The sequence below is a fragment of the Sinohyriopsis cumingii genome, chromosome 3, assembly GCF_028554795.1.
Source record: "Sinohyriopsis cumingii isolate HCF-2022 chromosome 3, ASM2855479v2, whole genome shotgun sequence".
Taxonomy (NCBI): Eukaryota; Metazoa; Mollusca; class Bivalvia; order Unionida; family Unionidae; genus Sinohyriopsis; species Sinohyriopsis cumingii.
Window position 1 is genome coordinate 50,994,460 of NC_142963.1, and position 20,785 is coordinate 51,015,244.

At 34.9% G+C, this 20,785-nt stretch overlaps 1 protein-coding gene across 1 annotated transcript in view; it reads right to left on the reverse strand.

Moving 5' to 3' along the window:
• The window catches only part of LOC149802844 ((E3-independent) E2 ubiquitin-conjugating enzyme UBE2O-like), a 100,828-nt gene that overhangs the window by 25,165 nt on the left and 54,878 nt on the right, over positions 1 to 20,785 (reverse strand). Inside the window, exons 11-15 of the mRNA XM_089952299.1 lie at positions 18,491 to 18,622; positions 17,531 to 17,679; positions 15,889 to 15,954; positions 6,624 to 8,245; positions 84 to 184 (exon numbers count right to left, since the gene is read on the reverse strand). Coding sequence (XP_089808425.1) covers positions 84 to 184; positions 6,624 to 8,245; positions 15,889 to 15,954; positions 17,531 to 17,679; positions 18,491 to 18,622 — 2,070 coding nt within the window. The remainder of the gene's footprint in view (positions 1 to 83; positions 185 to 6,623; positions 8,246 to 15,888; positions 15,955 to 17,530; positions 17,680 to 18,490; positions 18,623 to 20,785) is intronic.

Genomic DNA, 20,785 nt, shown 5'->3' on the forward strand with positions numbered 1-20,785 from the left:
CCACTGTTTTAACGAAATATCTTACCACTGTTTCAAAATAAAACCTTACTACTTTTTAAACATAAACTCTTACCATTGCTTACCTCTTTTCTAACAGCTACATTAAAGAGTTTGGTATTGGCAGGATTCAATTGATTATTTGTAAACCTGTGACCAAGGTGAACATCTCCCAGGTACTGGAATCCTGGAAAGATGTCAATATTAAATCAACCATGTAGTCAAATATTTATTCTATTGAAACGTTCCTCTGACAAGGCTGGTAGATACAGCATGGTGATACAGTAAATTCATTTTCATCCACTGAGTAGCAACTGTCTTGGAGTTTTTAGTTTGATGATGACAACTGGAGTTTATTTTCCAGGTCTTAAAATTAAGCAATGAGGCAAATATATATTTTATCAAAACTCCAAAAAGTGAATCACTTAGAAAACAAAACAATTTATAGTAATCATCATGTAAAAAGGAAAAACAAAAGAGGCTTGTGGTAACATCTAAAATAGCTAAGATAATTCCCTGGCTCATTACTTCTGTTATGAATAGCTAACATAATTCCCTGGCACATTACACCTGTAATAAATACTAACCAGAAGAAAATCTGAATCATGAAAATATCATAAGATTATTTGCATGATTTTGATATGACAATAAACTTTTAAAATAGTATTCTTGCTTATGGTGACCTGAATAATAACGACAATACTATTTTAATGGTATGTACCGATGAACTTGTTACATCCACAATAGATTTCACCATTCTACTCTTCACCTCTAACTTTTGAAATGGCATCCTTAATTAGGAACATTCCAAGATAGGTGGCAGTATGTTACCAAAACATGCTTTGGGGTCTAATGACCATACCAAAAGAGGTAATTTTTGGAGTAAAATATGTTTCTTTTATATTACTTACATTACTTACCCAATTATAATACTTTAGGAATCCATCTTGTAAATCCAGCCCTCTCAAGCAAAAAAAAAAAGAGACCCAGATATTAAACATGTCTTCTGATTTGTTTTAGCAGCAAATGTGTTGAAATGTTGTCCACTTACAAACACAGAAGGTTGACAAGAGTGGTCTCACCTTGGATAGAGCATAGGTGCCACAGCTTATCAGTTAGGTGGCGCTCTACAGTTTCACATTTTGCATAGGGTTAGAATTTTAAAGAAAAAGATATTCCCCGGCTTTTCTCACTGGTTTTACTGGCTATTTAAAAAAAGACCTTGTATATCTTTGGTATAATTCAAAGAACCTTTACTTCCCTTTATTTTGGTGTATGATTGATGGGTGTAATTTGGGTTATAGAGTATACAGCTTGGCCTTACTCTAGAAGTGCACCTTTCAAAGAAGTGCTAGCTCCACTTGGTCATTTTCACTCCCTGAACTTCAGCGGTGAATTGTATAAAAAAGAGCCGATAACTTTTTTACATTTTATATATTTGGTAATTCATTCATTGCAATTTCAGAAGCTGGTATTGTCTAGTCTGGCAAAATTCATTTTCCCTATTTTAACAGCTGCTATGCACAGTGTACTTTAGACTAATTCAGGCTGATTTTTTAGCACAAGGGAGCAGTAATTTTAGTTAGCAGTGTGCTTAAAACATGTACAATTTCCAAAAGTACAATATCCAAAGAAATATCATCCACCTTACATTAATGTAGCACAGAGGTATGCTAACATTCTCTCCATTGTGCATGTTTTAAATGCAAACAACTTCACCTTACTAACATCACTCTCTCAAAAGTACATACTAACTGGTGAGCACCCCCTTAGTACTTTAGTTGAGGACTAAGCTGTTTCAGGGATGTAACTATTGAGAAGGCTTATGAGAGAGTGCCTATTTTATGATTGGGCAAGTATTATCAACGAAACCAATTGTTGTAATAAAATGTTTTTTTAAGCATTATTAGGACACCTGCTACTTCACAAATTTAGGTATCCCGAACAAAAGAAAGCTGCCAACCACTTTTTTTGGATAGCTTCAGTCATAAAAATGCTAAACAGTAATCTACATGCCGAGATGTAGGTCTGTTGAGAGTGCTCTCTTCATGGTACCAAATCCTATCAACTGTTAGTTACTACTGGAGTGGAAGAGGACTCCTCCAGGGATGCAAGTGCACAGTGTGCCATTATTATGATTGGGCAAGTACTATTGAAATAAACTATTTTACTACAAAACTGGTTTCTTCTTCACCTGGTCCTAATATACTATGACAGGAAGTATTAGGTGGAGGAAGTTACATCCCTTTACCCCTCATTCTGATTTCCTACTGTATGCAAAGCAGCTTTAAACCTCATCTAAGATAATGGCTACAGGTAGCACAGGTCGATGAATGCACACAGATGTGTGATGTGTTGATCACATAAAATGATTCAAATCATGAAAGTCGCAATACAAAAGTTCTGATATCTGCAGTTATTTCCATCTTGGTTTTATTTTCTTTCATCAGGACCCCAGTACGGCTGCTTCCTCTCCTATCCGAGCACTTCCCTTACTTGAAAAAGAAGACATACTTGCAGAGTGTCATGTGAAGAATCTGCTTCAGCTAACCCACTACATTACATCAATCTGACAGCGAGTCTTGGAGCTGATTGTTGACCAAGTGATAAAACTGAACGTAAGTTTATACATTCGAAAATATACATGGAGTTTGGCAGTATCAAAATGTAAAATTTTAATCAAAGAAATCCAGTAAAGCAGAGTTGCTCATACTGTCTCTAAACTGCTGTTGATACAGGCCCCACCTGTTGAACTGAGCTCCTTGGGATGAAAGGTCTTGGTGTTAAAAAACTACAGAATGTCATCTGCCATCTCCATCCCACATCCTGAATGTTGTCAGTCTGGAAGCAGTTGTGCTCAAATGCTATGTTAGTAGCAAATGCTACAAATGCCAGGTGTCGATATGCATTAAGAAATGCATCTGGTCTTAGGGTTGGCTCCTTATAGGCTGAGTGAATACCTCACTAGACAAAAGACAAAAGAGCCAGAGCAGAAATGTTATCCATTCCTTCTTTGAGTGGTAGCAACAAGATGTCAATCTTTGGTCAGCTCATTATGCTCCTGGTACTTTTTCATTGGGATGAAAGGTCCAAAGAAGACAGCAGTTTTAAGATAACAGACTGATTTCCCACAGTCGTGTCTCTTCTTGGCAATAAAACCATGTCAATAATGAGGCTATAGACAGTGATTCAAAGGGTACATTGCTCAACCATGTGAGAACCCAGGGAAGGTTCAATTCATGATCAAAACCTAAGCCCTTCAACTGAGAAAAGTTGAAATTGGCTAGAAGGGCAGATAGGTTTTTGTTTTGGCTTATGTCCTCCCTTGCATGATCGTGAAATGTGCCTTAGATAATGGGATGTGCACTTGAATGTTTTTGCAGCTAATTACTTCTTATCAAAAGGTCATAGTATGAACTTAGCTACCAGTCATCTGTGTACTACTGAGACTTTCAAGAGAATATCTCTGCTCATATCACAGGGTAAAACCTTTCTATTTTTCCACTCACTTGGCTTTCCAACATTCGGGTCTTCCTACCCAAACAATTCAATCCATGACTTGTTTGCAGAAATCTGAGTACTTTTTTTATATGATATATATGTACGGGTTCACCATTTTTTAGGTTGTGATGGATTATCTGTTTGTATGGTTGTTGAAGCAGGCATTGAGGTAGGGTTTTCTTGGGAATTTATGACCCCAGATTCACGAGGTCATTGCGCTATAACGGCTATAACATTTTTTTTTCCACTTGAGGGTGCAAAAGGATTACAGTGCACTTGATTCATTCACTTTCTGCAAGATAATGGGAACCAGAGGGTTTAGGAGAGGATGTATGCATCAAGAAATTGCCAACCAAGTGGAAAGGCTTAAAAAGAGCATAAAGCTAGTTGTGAGGCCTCGTGAACAAGATCACTGATTAGGCATGAGTGGAAATGATAACTCACAAAACGATGAGTTTTGACACTAATTCATTGAGCTCAGGTGAGATCATTCTTGTCTGACTTCCATCTCAGTATACAGACATTCTAACCCTTTCAATGCTAAAACATGGTGACATGTTTAATATCTTTTTACATCGGATGGATGGATTTCCAAAGTTATGGAAGGACTCCTAACATATTATGACCAGGCAATGCACCAACAAAATCTGTAAATGTCTCGTGTGAATGCACATTCAAAGAATCTAAGGATTTGGTGAATCCTAGTAGCACAAAAATAGACATTGAGAATGGTGAGCAATTTACTAATGTAAATATATCTTCCTCTCCCATATCCCACTCCAGCCCCAATTAAGTAAAATCTTTATTATTATATGCTCATTTCATTCTCCATTAACTTTACATTGTCAGAAGCATTTGATATTTTATGATATTGCACACCTTCATATTACATTCACGTGCATAAAGGAACTACTTTCTATTGTAAACAAACAATAGACGAAGACGCCAGTACTTTTGATTTGTAAACAAATCATGTACACTCATATACTAGGCGCTTTACGTTTTGGTTGATTAAATTTGTTTCTGAATGAAGCAATGCAGATGTCCTGTGGACTGCCACATTGCAGCTGCTTTGGCACATTGCACATTAACTTTTTTGATACAATGCTTCAGATTTAGGTTAGCTATACAGTTGATGCCAGAAAGGGTCCTTACCAATAACATACAAGTGACAAGGGATAAACTGTCTTCTTTAGCTGGTAATAAGAATGGCAAAAAAATATACTTAATTTTACATCCTGAATTTCCTCAAAATGTAACTTCTAGGTTCTGCAAATCCGAATTATATGAGCCATATCACAGGATCTCAATCTCGATTACACATCTTGAAATTGTACTGTAATTTCGAATATTATAAGTGCAATTACATCCTCCTTGCTGCACTCAAAATGAAATAAGCATTACATTCTATAGCATTTTTTTGAAATTGCAATTGAAAAGCTTCATATTTTTCCCACATTATGATTTCAAACATTCAATGACAGAAACAGAAACACATCTGCAGATGTAAACACATTTCTCCCTCACTTCTTCAATCCGATGTATTTCATGTGGAACTGTCACATATAAATCCTGTCCATAATCACAAAATTTCATAGAATCAAAAAAAATACCAAAATCTATTCATTCCAGAAAAGTTGTTGCAATACGCATTCATTCACAATATGACTCCAAATTTCAATTTTAACTAGACATGCCATTTTCTTTCGAAAGTTATGTTGAGCGCATGACTAAGTTCAAATTTATCCAGGCAGAGTTATGTGCGCAGTAATAATGTTGTTGTTGTGTAATGATGAGTCTGCATTTAGTGTATTTGTATTTAGTTTGGAATATGGCATACATTTAGTTACTTTGTTTCTTGAAGTGTAACAATATTTGGATGACATAAGGAGTCCATATTCAGCTGAAATCAAATTAGAAATATGGACACAGGAATTGTTGATGGGTGGATGGTTCATGATGCATGAAGGGCCATAACATAAGCTTCCTTAACCTTTCAGCCAGGTTATCTAAACGTTATGGCAACAAAGACACCTGATGACATTTTCATCTTCTGATAATGATCATAATATGTACCAAGTGTCAGAGTGATCTAGAAAATAACTACTTGAAGTTACAATATTCTCTTATATACTACATTCAGTTATAATTGAATAAGAGAGATAACCCTGACAAAAACACTATAGGAACAGTGATTTGGCAAAAAGGCACCTTTTTCAGATGATGTTCATAATATGTACAAAGTTTAATTGTGATGTACTGAAAACTGAAAACAGAGAGATTCTGTTATATACTACAGCAAGCTCAATAACAAGGGCAATAACTCTAAAACAATAGGAGAAAACAAACTGTGTCCATATTAGCATATTAGATGGTGACATAATATTAAGTTTCAATGCAATAGAAAAGCAAACCTGAGACTAATTGTATTTAGTATATTGTGTAATGGATGGGAGAATACAATGATAAATGAATGGGCAGATAGGCTGACATGAGGAAACCTAAATAGCCCTTCCCAAGTGAAGGTAAGGGTATAAAACAAATGATATTTTAGTTGTGTCACACCCACGTCAACACAAGGACATACAACTGCCAAAAACTGTCTATATCCTGTGTTTGTTTTCTTATCCTGGCATTCAGTGGGGCAACATCTGAACAATCTATGAAAAAATATCAGGACAGGTAAAGAGCTAATTCACCCTTTGGATAATTCTGAATGAAAATAAGTTAAAAATGTGTGACTTACCAGCAAGACTCAATATATTTATTTATTTTTCATAAGGTAATTTTCCTGGATTTCTTGGCTGCCTCAGGCCATACATTTTGACAATGTAAAAGTGTCTGTGCCACATAGGGCATTTTTGTCAACACCCAATGTAAAATGACTGTGCCACATATGGCATTTCTGTCAAAACCCAATGTAAAATGTGTGCCACATATGGCATTTGTGTCAGCACCCAATGTAAACTGTCTGTGCCACATATGGCATTTCAATCAGTCAAAAGGTATATCCATAAACATAAATACTGACAATGAAACATTTTTGACAACCACAAGAAATGATGCCCTAAACAAAGGAATTCAAAATCATCTGGGAATATAAAAAGACAAAGAACCCTACAAACCTCTTGTTGCTGTAGGTGAGGTCACCTCTGTATCTGAGGTACAAGTGTACCTCTCATGTGCAGAATGCTTTTCCAGATCACTGTCTTCTTCATGACTAAGGTATGCTGGTTTTTCAGCTGTTTCACACTGAACATCGTCCACTGTCTCTTCATCTTCACTGAGATTAGATGAGGTAGAAATGGTTTTGGGGCTGATATCCTCAGCCTGATATAATGATGTCTCAGAGGAACCATTACTAACAGATGCTAGAGTATGGGAAATGCCATTACCAGCAGATGCTAGAGTATGGGAAATGCCATTACCAGCAGATGCTAGAGTATGGGAAATGCCCTTACTAGCAGAGTCCTTTTCCTCAGAATCATCCTTACCAGCAGAATCCTGGACGACACCATTACCAATAGAATCTGATGTCTGAGAGGCATTAATTCCAGTAGAATCTACTTCAGCACCAAGCATGGCCTGATTAGTTCTCCATTTTTTATCCACTTCAGATCTAATCTTCACCATGGCTAAGTTTAGTTCCCTACATATATTGGTACACAGCTGTAAATTACTAAATGATCTGTCTGTTAAGCCATCATTTTGTGCTGCTTCATCACTGTCACCTGAGTTCTGTTTGCTGAGTTGTGCAAGTTTAGTTAGGCCATCAACTAGCAAGTTATGTAGATTCTCATTAGACTTTTTGGCATCAACAGAATCATCAATATAAATATCTGACTTGTCCGAGTTTTCATTCCTTGCACCATTCTCTGATGCTACAGAGTACTCTCTAGAACTAGAGATATTATCATTTACAAGGCTCCAGTTTTGCTGGGAACCTTTCATACCATCAGCATGCTCTCTCTCTTTTTTGCCATCTTCTGAGGATTGTTTGCCTTCTTTCACATATAAACTCGCATCACACTCTCCATCTGCATTGGATTTGATGCATTGGTTTTCATCTTGTACTGTCATAAGACAGTCTTCTTGAGAAATAAATTTTTTAGAACCCAAAGCAGATTTCAACTCTAACTTCTGATTGTCATCTCTAAAATCAAATATTTTGTTCTTACTTGATATTTCTGACATATCTTTACAGGAATTTTCTAATTCAAAATGTTTTGCTGAATTGTAATTCTCACTTTCATCTTGTGAGGATGAATTATAAACATATTTAAACTCTTGTTCTGCTAAATTTTTAGTTGCACTTTGGTCCAAATCAGTGTCAATACATACACTTTGACCGATCCTGACCTCTTCTGACATCATACATTTTGCAGTCTGGTTCTCATCTCCTTCAGAAGATTCAGTTATCAATTTATTTCTGGATTCATATAACTGATGCACATGCTTTGTAAGTCTTCTGCATTTTTCTTTGCGGATCGCCTCTTTCATTTCAATCAGAAAAGAAGAAATAGACAGGTCATCCAAGAAAGAAGAGTTTAATATATTTTCTAGCTCTTTGCAGCTGTTAGCTATTGAGATAATTTCCTTGAAGATCTGTTCACAGTTGTGGATGATATTGTTTGGGGCACTCATGAACACTTGAAGCAGAGAGCTTAAGGCTGTCTGGGCTCGGGCCAAGAGTTCATCCAGCTCTTTCTTTTTGTTTTCAGCTAATGCTGATAGGTCCTTCCCATCACTAGAACAAGAAAAGAAGGGATTTTATTCTATTATATACAGAAAAGACTTTACTAGAGTGGCCATTTCAAGCCAAAGTTATCAAACAAATTGAATAGCATCTACATTTTGTGAGCCTTAGATCAAAACAAGATTACAATGCATAAAATACTTTCATTATTGTATTCATGACCACAAAAATGTAAGATTCTAATTATCACATGATGAAAATGACTTTAATCAATACCTGGGAACTTTGGGCATCTCACTTTTGCCATGCATCATGTCATAATGTGCTCTTAAATATGTGCAACGTTGGAAAATATGTAATGGTGTATTTACCTAGTAAGTAACAAAGTTGTCATGTGATATTAGAAAATTCGATTGCAGTAGTAAAAGTTTTGTGCATTAAATTTCAATAAAATCATAACTCCATGCGTTACTTTGAAACTGAAAAAGCAAGTTTACATTATTAATTCATAGCTGTAGCTAAACACTACCCCTGAACATAAGTTTTGTTAAGTGTTATTTCCGAGCTTGCACATTCAAAGAAATGAGTCTTCAAATGTTCTTCAGTTCCAGTTTTCCTATGAGTATTTCGGAACAGTTGGCAATACCACATGTGGATCAAGGGACAATAGAGTAGAGAAGAGTTTTTGGGAGAGGGGACAGAGACTAGAGGTTAACCTGGATAGTGGAACAAGCTTGATGAAAATCCAAGATTTTACAGAGATTATGCTGTACAAACTAATAGTGCAAACCAAATATTTTTCAATTGTCAGAAAGAGTATCATGGATTTAAAGATAAGTTATTTAACTGATTCTTATATTTATATATGTGAAAGATTGTTTCCAGTGTAGAATATTGGTTCAGAATAACTCTTTCTCACATTCGTGTGTATGATTCTTTTTACACAGTGAAGAACAATTTTGGAGAAAATTTCTATCTTTCGTCATGTGGCTGCTGTCTTTCACCAAGCAACCTGTGGTGATAGCACACACAAAATGGCCAAAATTACCTATATTCATCATCATACTTGTGGTCATAGCACACACAAAATGGCCAAAATTACCTATATTCATCATCATACTTGTGGTCATAGCACACACAAAATGGCCAAAATTACCTATATTCATCATCATACTTGTGGTCATAGCACACACAAAATGGCCAAAATTACCTATATTCATCATCATACTTGTGGTCATAGCACACACAAAATGGCCAAAATTACCTATATTCATCATCATACTTGTGGTCATAGCACACACAAAATGGCCAAAATTACCTATATTCATCATCATACTTGAGCATTCCTTGACAATAATCAAGATAAACATTAACATTACATGTTGAAAATGTGCAGTGGTTGAAGTTAGTGTCCTCACTGACCTAGCTACATGTACAGATTTTATAATATGGTTTGGAATAGAAAAAGTTCTTTTGTAATTGCTATTCTGAAATTATCTTCTCATTATTATTTTAAAAAGGAAAATTAAGTCTAGATCAATCTTGCAATGAGGACTGTATCATCATTTCTATCTGTCTTGTTTAATCTCAGGGATAAATGTAGACCTGTTCACATTTGTATCATTTTGCAAGCTATCATCTGTGCCCAGTTTGGGACATCATGTGTTGCCGTTACCTAAAAAGTCTTTACCATTGTTCCTTGAACGTGATACATATTTAAACATAATTTAAATTTTCTCTGAATTTTTCACAGTTCAGTGTAAACTTAATATTTTACAATCCATCTCAATGTCAAGTTTAAAAACTAAACAGCTGCACAATAAACTGAACATAAAACTGTTCAATTTAAATGTGATCAATCCACTTGCATGCCACAACTGGAAATCTGTGACAAATGTGAGTTGTTTTTTTCATGGATATTGATAGGAAAGTCTTAATGGAGTCCAAAAATATATATTTTCGAAATATTTTATATTGCATGACAAAAGTATTTACCAGTTTACCTAAACTGAAATTTTAATGACTGCAACAAGTATCCAAAAACTTCAGCAAGATGAGATGTATAAAGAAATAGAAACGGACTCACTGCGCTAATAATCCCATAAATAATATTAATGTTGCCAAGATTAATGCAAGAACCAAACCTGAACTTCCTTACTCAGTTGAGTTGAATTTGTTCTTGTACATTAATTTCTTTAAATATCAGTTGTACATGTAGACCAAATTTACAAAATGTGCATTAAAGGACTACTGTTGAAAATAGTAATGCCCCACAGTACACATATTACCATATTACCATATATACACAATACAGGAATGTGCAAATTCAGTCATATATTACCATATAGACAAAATGCAGGAATATTGCAAATTCAGGCATATATTACCATATAGACAAAATGCAGGAATGTACAAATTCAGTCATATATTACCATACAGACAAAATGCAGGAATATTGCAAATTTAGGAATATATTACCATATAGACAAAATGCAGGAATGTGCAAATTCAGTCATATATTACCATACAGACAAAATGCAGGAATATTGCAAATTTAGGAATATATTACCATATAGACAAAATGCAGGAATGTACAAATTCAGTCATATATTACCATACAGACAAAATGCAGGAATATTGCAAATTCAGTCATATATTACCATATACACAAAATACAGGAATGTGCAAATTCAGTCATATATTACCATATAGACAAAATGCAGGAATGTGCAAATTCAGGCATATATTACCATTTAGACAAAATAAACTGTTTGGATATCAGTAAGTCATTTAGCAGAGATCATCTCAAAACGTACTCCACAGTATAACTGGTTATTGCAAAGAGACACATACATGTATTTGGAAATTGTTGTTTTATTTTAAATTTACTGCCATTAACAACAAGTAATAATCCAAGTATACTTTCAATTTTGGTTCACTTTGATTTTTTGAGAATTAATATTACTCTTAGATATTTAAGAATTATATTTGGATTTTCTAACTGTGTTTGATTTTTAAAATCTTCCAATATCCCAATACCATCATTTGAACAGTGTGATACAAATTCACATTTACCAGAATTCCCTCATTATCTTAAGATTTACTGCATTGTGAAAACACAATTCATAATTAGTGGTTCAACAGATGAAAATGCTTCCCATTATTTGTTAAGTGTACACTAATCAACATGCTGAATAGCATAAAAAATCGGCTGCATACCATTTAACAATAGGAAGGATGCTGAATAGTATATATTCTGGAATTTGTTGCATTGCATCAGTTATTTAACAACGGGCAAAATACCGAATAGCAAATATCCTATAGCTTAGGCTGCATTGCTGCACAGCATCACTTAATTTATGATAGCCAAAATGCTGAATAGCTGATCAAATATGGATTGGTTAGACTGCTACACTGCATTACAATACTTGCTGCATAGCAAATCTCTCATCGAGCAACTAATATTTTCAAGATAATTCACTGCCAAGTGAAAGATTTCTTACAAAGATGAAATGTTACATCACCAAAGTAAAAGATGTATAGTGAAAACATTTGAAATACCCATGATGTCAACTTTTCCATACAGGTTTCATATCAGTGATTTTAGTTACTCTATAGTAACAACTCACTGCCACGTGAATTCTCTCCCTTTGGCATTTCAAATTCTCCCTTATAAAAGGAAAAGGAGTTATCAGAGTCCTTGCATATATGGGAATAATTAATGAGTAGACACCTTCTGACAGCTTTTTGGTAGGCTATGACAAGGTGATGTGGAGCCCCTAACCCAAGTTCGAGTGATCTGATATATACCCTTATGACCAAAATACACTGGCTTAACATAATCTATTCATAAAGAAGGGATTTGGTTAAGAGTCTAGAGCCAACGGGATCAAGTTTGTTTGTGTATGTACATACATGCATGTAAATATTTACCAATGTTTAATGGCACTTCAGCACAATAAAGACTGAAAGGGGCCAACGAAAAGTAATAGTCAAGTTTAATTATTGCAAAAATGAAGAAATGTAGAAGTTTGGGAACATAAACCCTTGAAAATAAATTAAAGTAAAATTCTGTAAAATGTACATACAATAAAATTTAAAGGCCAAAAATATAATCGTTAGAATATATGGTCACATTTCTATTTATATAAAAGCCTCATTCCCTAAAAAAGTCTCCAATTTTCTTGGGTGGTATATCATTATTAAGATTATCAAATTCAAATAAAAAACTTCTTTCTCACAGTGTAGTAATTGATACACTCAACAAGAACGTGTTTCAGATGGTCACCAGTTGGGTACATATTCTGGTCGAAGTTCACTCTTCAGGAAGTATGTACATTCAATACTTGTTCAGTACAATATCACCTCATCATTGTGACTTGTTCTATACAAGGGCTGTTATTCCTTAATGATGAATTTAATATTCCAAGGCATGCTTCTGGAGTTTTCATTCCACTTTTTTCTAAGTATGACGAACATAATGATTAATATAACACTGAGGTCAGTATATGGAATCTTATAGTTAGAAATGGGTGGCTGCAGGCAGCTTGGATTGTATGACTTGAGAAGAAGTAATCTGAGGAGTAGGTGTTGTCCTGGAACCAGAGCCTAGTCAATGTTACGGACATTTGGCACGAGTTTATAAAGTCTGATATGATGAATAGTTCTGATAAGTTGGAACCTTAAGAATCAAGTGCACGAGTTTTAGGTCCACTTGGTAATATGCAAGTGACCAGGGCACTGTACAACTATCATGTAATTAAGATTCAGTGATCCCATACAATAGGTCATGCATAAGGTGAAGAAGAAGAAGAAGATGATGGTGATGATGATGATGATGATGATGTGTGCAACATCATCATCACAAGCCAACAAAGAATCACTTGTGATATACATCATACACCTGCTGCATAAATGTACATGTGCAGATCATCATCATCATCATCACCACCACCAGTAATGTTAGTTTTAGCATTGGTAATGTACAATAAAAAAACAACTACTGATGATGACTAATAAGAAGCTACATTAAGTTTATCTGGGAAGGTTTAGATAAATTATTATTATTATTATTGTTACAGTAAAATGGCAGATTCTTTTTAAAAAATATACTTTTAAGGTACGAGGTTTCTTTGATAATAATCAACCAGTCATGATACATAATGATCATGTCCACTACCATGCAAATCCAGTATTCCCAAGCTAAAAAAAGACTTTAGAATAGTTGTGATCATGGTTAGTAACACTGGTGTCTGCTTGCCAAAAACACTACCATTCAAATCCTGCACTCCCAAGTTAAAAAAGATTTTAGAATAGTCTTAATCATGGTTAGTAACACTGATGTCTACTTGCCACTAACAAGTTAGACAGGAATTGTCTCCCATCTCCCCTTGGATACAGGGATGGGCATCATATACCCTATATTTATCAGTTATCACTGGAGCAGAGGTGCATGTTATGTAGCGAATGTAACTGCAGGGATGGCTTGGGAGGGTATGCCTGTATTATGATTCAGCAATTATTACTGAAGAAACATGTTTGAACATCAAACAAATTGGTTTCTTCTTTTAATTCATTAATTGCAATCACATTGTATTAGGGTAACAGGTCAGAGAGGGAAATGGAATCCTATAAAATGCTCATTGTAAAGTGGGTTACTACCTCAGATAATGAGGAGATAAGCCATCATATTCAAAATGCCTGTAAGTGGAAACCGACAACCATTTCTCATCCATCCATCAAGTACAGATCTTGCACACATGGTCACCCTTTACAGCCGATACCAGAGGGGTGATTATCCTCTGCCAGCTTAAACCACTTGCACTCAGAGCACTAATCTTTGCCGAGCAAAACAACGGTACATTCTTGTGAAAATCAGGCAATCATCATGTACCCTATCTGTGTAGGGAACATTAACACACATTTTGGACAGATTAATGAATAACACTATATTCAAAACTGTTTATGAAGTCAATAATGAATGAAGGCAAATTAATGGTCATTTTAACAAGACAAAAGGTCACTACTGAAATTATTGCAGGTACTCAAGACCCTGTGTAAACAATCAAGATGGCATCAGAAGAATGACTGACAAAGTCAACAAGCATGGTGATATATTATTCATCTGGAATGAAAGCAGAGCAAGAGCAAGGCAAACAACATGTGCATTACACTTCCCTGCATCAAGAAAACTCCAATACTTTGCTCCAACACTGGAAATGCATATCAAGAAGTGGGATTTACAAGGCCCTCATAAGAAACATGTACACAGGCAAGAGAAGAGTAATAACTGATGACCATAAGGTGTTTGGAACCAATTCCTATTACATGTGGAGACTACCCATCTGACTTCCCTTTTAGGCAAGAAGACAGCTATTTAGCTTCACTGTTGCTGACCATACCGACAATAGTTATAACATCTTTTATAGCTTGGGAGGGTGGGTTTATGAGGTAGTGAATTTACTCCTAATGTATCACAAGCATTCAATAGCTGATGAAGAAATTAAGTAATTTTACAGTTTAAAAAATGTTTTGCTTGTACATCAGGAGACCACCCAAAGTCAAATTCAAAGGTATTTACCTTGGAGCAATGTAATATATTTACTGTATATGTTGGAACACCATAAATTAATTTTGAAAGTAATTTTTTGTGCACTGCATGTTCTGGGACACAGCATTTTTTGAGTCATAAGTTGTAAGACACCCTTTAAATCATTCGAAAATTACATGTCAGAAAATGTGCTCCAATTAAGATTTTATTTTAAAATATAAAACCATGTCCTTGAGATAAAACTCCTTAATCAACTGCAGCATCATGTCATCATCTCACCAACATAACCCTTCTCCTGCACACGTAAGATCCATTCTTTCGGTGCATGAATATTTTTTTAGCTTTCTCATACTGTGAAAAATTATTGTTCGAGCCAACATCATCATGTGATGCAGAAACTAGAAGGACTATAAGTCATATATTTTTCAAACCTGCACCAGTCTTACTAATTCTCATACTTCTGGTACTGTTTGTTTGACCTTTTATTAATTAAAATTTTTCATACATATTTGCAAAAGAGAGCATTATGTACTCTGGGCAGTTGTTAAATGAAACTGCATGAAAAACATAATAAAGCAGGCTCTCAGAACCACTATATTATTGGAAGTTAATTCCAAAGTTAGTAACATTTAAGACTATTGTTGTGTTCTGGATCTTATTCCTTATTACAGAATTTCATCACTCATCATGGACATCAAAATAAGACACACTTTGACTGATAAATTTACATGTGCCATACTGCTACCAAGATGTACACATTTCAAATCCTTCCATATGAATTAAACGAAGAGTATAACAATTTTAAGAAATGTAGAAATATATCAGCCATCAGAGAGCTTTTTAAAGTCTAAACTTCTATCAACTTCGCTGTGCATCTTCCCAGCAGTTCAAACATTTAGAAAATTATTCAAACACAATTTTGACAGCAAAGGTTTTTCTTCTTCTAAATAACATGAATTTCCTGCAATTTTGTTTACTGTTTCAATTGTGCTAAATGTGGACCATTTTTAACTTTTGTGTAATTTCTTCAACTGATATCCAAACCAGAACTTTTATTTAAGATAAGGTAGAGGAATTCTGACATACATTATAAACTAATTGTACAAAATATTCTCACAACACTCTTGATAGCACTTATATTTACCTGACGCTGAACTTGTGATGGGCACAACCTAATACATGGCAGAACTGGGTGTCTAATCTGGGGCAGCTGAAGTACAAAGTGACAGCATTATGGCAGTTTTACAAAATTTGATCAAGCTATAATCAAATTAAAACAGAAAACCTTCAAAGTGTACTTTATTTTGTGATCTCTTTAGTTCCCTAAATTTCTAAATTCTTAGATAATTTTCTTATTTACAACATTTTAACACAGATTCATACTGGAACACGATAACGGTCTTCTGAAATTAATGTCCAATTTGTTTATCTAAACAATGTTGTAATTACAGGATAGCATTATCATACTGTATGGAGAGATAGTTGTATCATTTTATTTATAGCAACAAAATAAATTAATAATTTTTTGTTAATGTAATACTCAAGAAACCTCATCTGTTTCAGTCACTATTCAACAGCAAATATAATATTTTCAGTAATTATCTGGAAATCATTCTTTTGGTTTGTTTATAGTCAAAAGCTAAGATTGTGTTTTCTTTCTTAGAGTTATCTCCCTTGAGGTGCTGACTTGTTAATTCGCTTCCTTTTTCAGGAGTGAGGAAGTTTATGTGCATAAACATGCATTTAATTTAATTTTTTGCATAAATTCTACTTGATAGCAATGGTTAATAGTTTTCATAATTCTACATCCAATCAAGTGACTCGGACCAGGATCAAACCCACGACCATCCAATCAAGTGATGTCGGCTCTAAATGAACAATAAAAAGAAATGTGTATCCTTTTTTTTCATAAAAAGTGAATCAAAGATCTATTCTAATCATACTGCTTTATTGTTAACCATGATGTGATTATTTTTTTACACAAAAATCTAACTGTACCATACATGTACTGAAAGCTTTGGAGGAACATGGTTTTGCTCAAAAGCAAAGATCAGTGCTTATATTCTATCCATAACTCACCACAGGCAAATATATATAACATTTTCCATCATTTCATTCTAAATTATCTCTCAAGCACTAAAGAATATCATCACACATGCCAAGCTGATTCAGGTATTGACCTACATTCTGGAACCTACTAACTGAATGCAGACAAATAAGCTGCTTCAGCATTAACTCAGTGAAAGAAAGCATTAATCCTATTTGATACATGTAGTAAAAGGATGAAAATATGCTTTTTTGTATTATGATTACAAGCACACACCAACAAATGCAAAATTTCATTTGTTTTCCATAGAGAATTTATAAACCAAACCTGCTGCTGTACATGTATCAATATCAAGACCTATCCTGTAAACCAGATTAAGGATGAACTGATGGACAACATGGACAGAGAATGTGAAGACACTGGGCTCCAACTTAAGAGTCAAGAGGACATACAGGAGGTACATTATAGCTGACCTTACTACACCATTCCTGTTCAAAGTCATTCCAATCATATTTGTTGTCACAATTATATAATTCTGATTCTCGTAGTTAAGGAGGTGTCTTATTGGTTAGAGTGTTAGACTTGCTACCAAAATGGTGAAAATTCAAATCCCACCGTCAGAATCTGCCTGGATGATCTAACAAGGTGTGTCCTTGGGCAGGTACTTTACTTTAATTGCCTTGGCTGCTGGTACTGATGTGCCATAAAATGCCAAACCGAAACAAACCAAACCACTTACATGGCTTCTTTATTACTTTCTCCCTCCTCATCCTCCACCTCCTCTTCATCTTCTGTCTCCCAGCTACATTCACTCCCCTCCTCCTCCTCATCTTCTTCTTCCTCGTCTTCCTCATCCATACTATCCTCACTGCTGTCTAGGTCACTAAACTGTAATATAAAGGAAATACCAGAATAGCTAGAAAAGGACTGACAAAACCCGTCTGACCTGCTCTAAGAGTATATCTGATAAGAACAACTCTTCTGACACATGTTACACTCAAAAATATGCAGCATGGTCAAGCAAATCGAAAAGCATGCACAGAACATAACTATGGGAACCTTTTATAATAGCTTCAGTATGATACTGCTGACATTTTTGCTGTTTATTTCATTGCCAAAAATATGTGACCTGATCAGGGCTTGAACCCATTATCTCCCTATATCTGTACAGATGCTCCACCATTTGAGCTAAAAGTGCCAATGTACCTGACACACTGCAAGAAATTCCCCTGCTTTTGAAAACATGTCCTATGTACTAAGACTTATAGTCAAACTTTTGGCAAGTATGACAGGTCTATATGGCATGATCCCACTGTTACTACTAAATGTCAAAAATATTCACCCAAAATGGATTTCAGACCCAGGACCTCCATCACTTGAGAAAGGCGTTCTACCATTTGAACTCTATGAAAAAGTGCAAATGACCTATTTATGCAAAATATGCACTGTGTCAAAGATTCAGCTACAAAAGCATACTTCATACACAATGGTTCTAAATATATTTATAATTTTAATTTTATCTGGAGTACAAATAATCCCAGAATGGAAAGAAATGCTTTGTACTTAATCCAATGGTTGCACTTCTTTTCAAGCATTAACTCTCAATATTCTGAGAATATGTATAAAGAGAGCTTTTAGCATTTATTTTCTGCTATTCAATAAGTGAACTGTGATTGACAGAATCCCACTCAAAATTTACCTCGTCACTGATGATATACAGGTCCTGTGGGTAGCAGGTGGAAATCCTTCCATTTGGCCACCAGATCTGCATTGTACCATCTTTCCCTAGGCTCTGAACCTGACCCACTGCCTCCTGGGGATCTGCTGACTCCTAAGAAATAAGTATAATGCATCCAGAATAAAATGGAACCAGACTTAAGTTTTGTACAATAGGTCACTTTTACAGCCCATGTTTGACAAAAGTCCAAATTTAAATTCAGAAAAGGGCTAGAGTTCCACCAAAATTTAAGCAAGAGGTCCAAAAATGAGACCCACATTGTAAGATCAGTCTTACGTTTGACCTTAGCTTTAATGAAAATCAAGGAATCTAACTGGATAAATATCAATCTGAATTAAATCAGACCAGTCAAATGATAATAACTCAAAGTGAAAAATGAAGCTGGCCTTAACCTGTATGCTGAATCCACTCCAAAGCTTTTGGGAAAATGATGTTGTCAAGATTTATCCACAAAAAGATGACTCTGTGGCCAACTGTACTACAGAAATTAAGCACAGAAAACACATTAGCATTGCAGCTAATCAATGATATGGATGGATGGATGGATGATGAACACACATGGATGCCAAAGTGATTACTATGTTGAGCTTCCACCAATGTTGACTGATACTATTTTATCTACGTTTCAACTGAAGCCTTCAAATGGGAGTCTGGTTACTTATGTATGATGTTAAAATATGGTAATTATATCTTGCTGTTGCATATGAGCCAGAGAAAAGTTGAGAACGGAAAGTAACTCCAACAGAATTTTCGATCTAAATAGACCTTGACATAATACAGTCAAGTTATATTTTATCAAAATTCTGCTATTCAGAAAATGGCTTAAATGTTATGTCAGGAATGGAAACATTAAAATTCATAACAAGAATTCTGCTGAATGCCGTGTCTTGCATACTATGTCAAGGCATATTCATCATACCAAGCAAAGTCAATGGAGTATAAAAGGTAGGTTCTTGTGACCTCCTTTTCCCTGGCATAAGCAGTACACAAATAACTTTACTGATTGTACAAGCAACAGTGTCAGAGAAACAGAGCTAAATGCAAAACCTTCAATTTGACACCTATGCCAACAATAACAATACCATCTGGAAACCAACACCTATGCCTCAGCTAGTAGACAGGTGTAACCAACACAATGAAAATGATTAAATAATAATAAGTCTGACTTAAATCTTACCAGTTATGTAATATAAGCTCAAACTTAAGAAAGTATCTGAGTTTCAATGAAACTAGGAGCTGTGGCCAGTGAAAACAGTAAAGATACAGCCTGCTAATAATAAAACTAAAAAGAAGAACTGATAGCAGCTACTTATGACAGCAAACTCTATACATTGTGGTCAGTCTAACTGGAAAACCCCTGTAAGAACCACTGACCCATACGAAGCTACTGGCAAGCTTTCTCACATATCCTCATTGGTTGAGCCACATTCGAACCCACATTGAGGTGAAATGGCAGTGATTGGTAAAGGTGAGCACTTACACCACTTGGCCATCCAGGGCCACAGTATGTCATAAAAGTTAACAGTTAAAAGTCACAAAAAATGAATACTTATATCCTATAATCAGTTTTATCTAACATTTGAAATCAAGAATCATTTTAATTTTGTAGATTGTCTCTCCTTTGTTTTATCATGATGAAATACTTTTAAGTGACTGACAGATGGGTGAATAGAAACATAGCTGATGAATACATGATGCCCCTCGTGCTTTAGAACTTTAAGTATTTTTAAGGTGTTTTGGTTCTGAAATTAGTTATATTTGAACTATACAGTGACCATATTATTAACTGACCAGGAAAAATATAACTTTCTAATCTAAAACTTCACAATGAATTTTCTGAGAGCAATATTCATGTCATGCTATTTTGATGGCTATCATGTCCAAGTATTTGAGAATGCACTGGACATTGCTGGTTTTGCAGTCTGAACATGCCAGTGATTGGAAAAAGGACCAGTTAAACACTGCTTATTATAGGTATATATTGCCAATGATATTGTAATATTATATGTATCATGATACACAGGTCCTGATACAGTTTGCACCGTGATACATATTCTTAGTTTTATTTTCATGAAAACATACAAGATTTCTTATGTCATCACACTTCATTAACACCAAAGTATTACTTGACTTTTAACACCTGAATAAATACAAAATGCATTCATTATCAAAACTAGATGTCATACAATGAAAAGTTTAAAGAAAAGTGATAAAATAAGAAATAAAAATCAAGACCAGTCCATAAATATTAGGTTG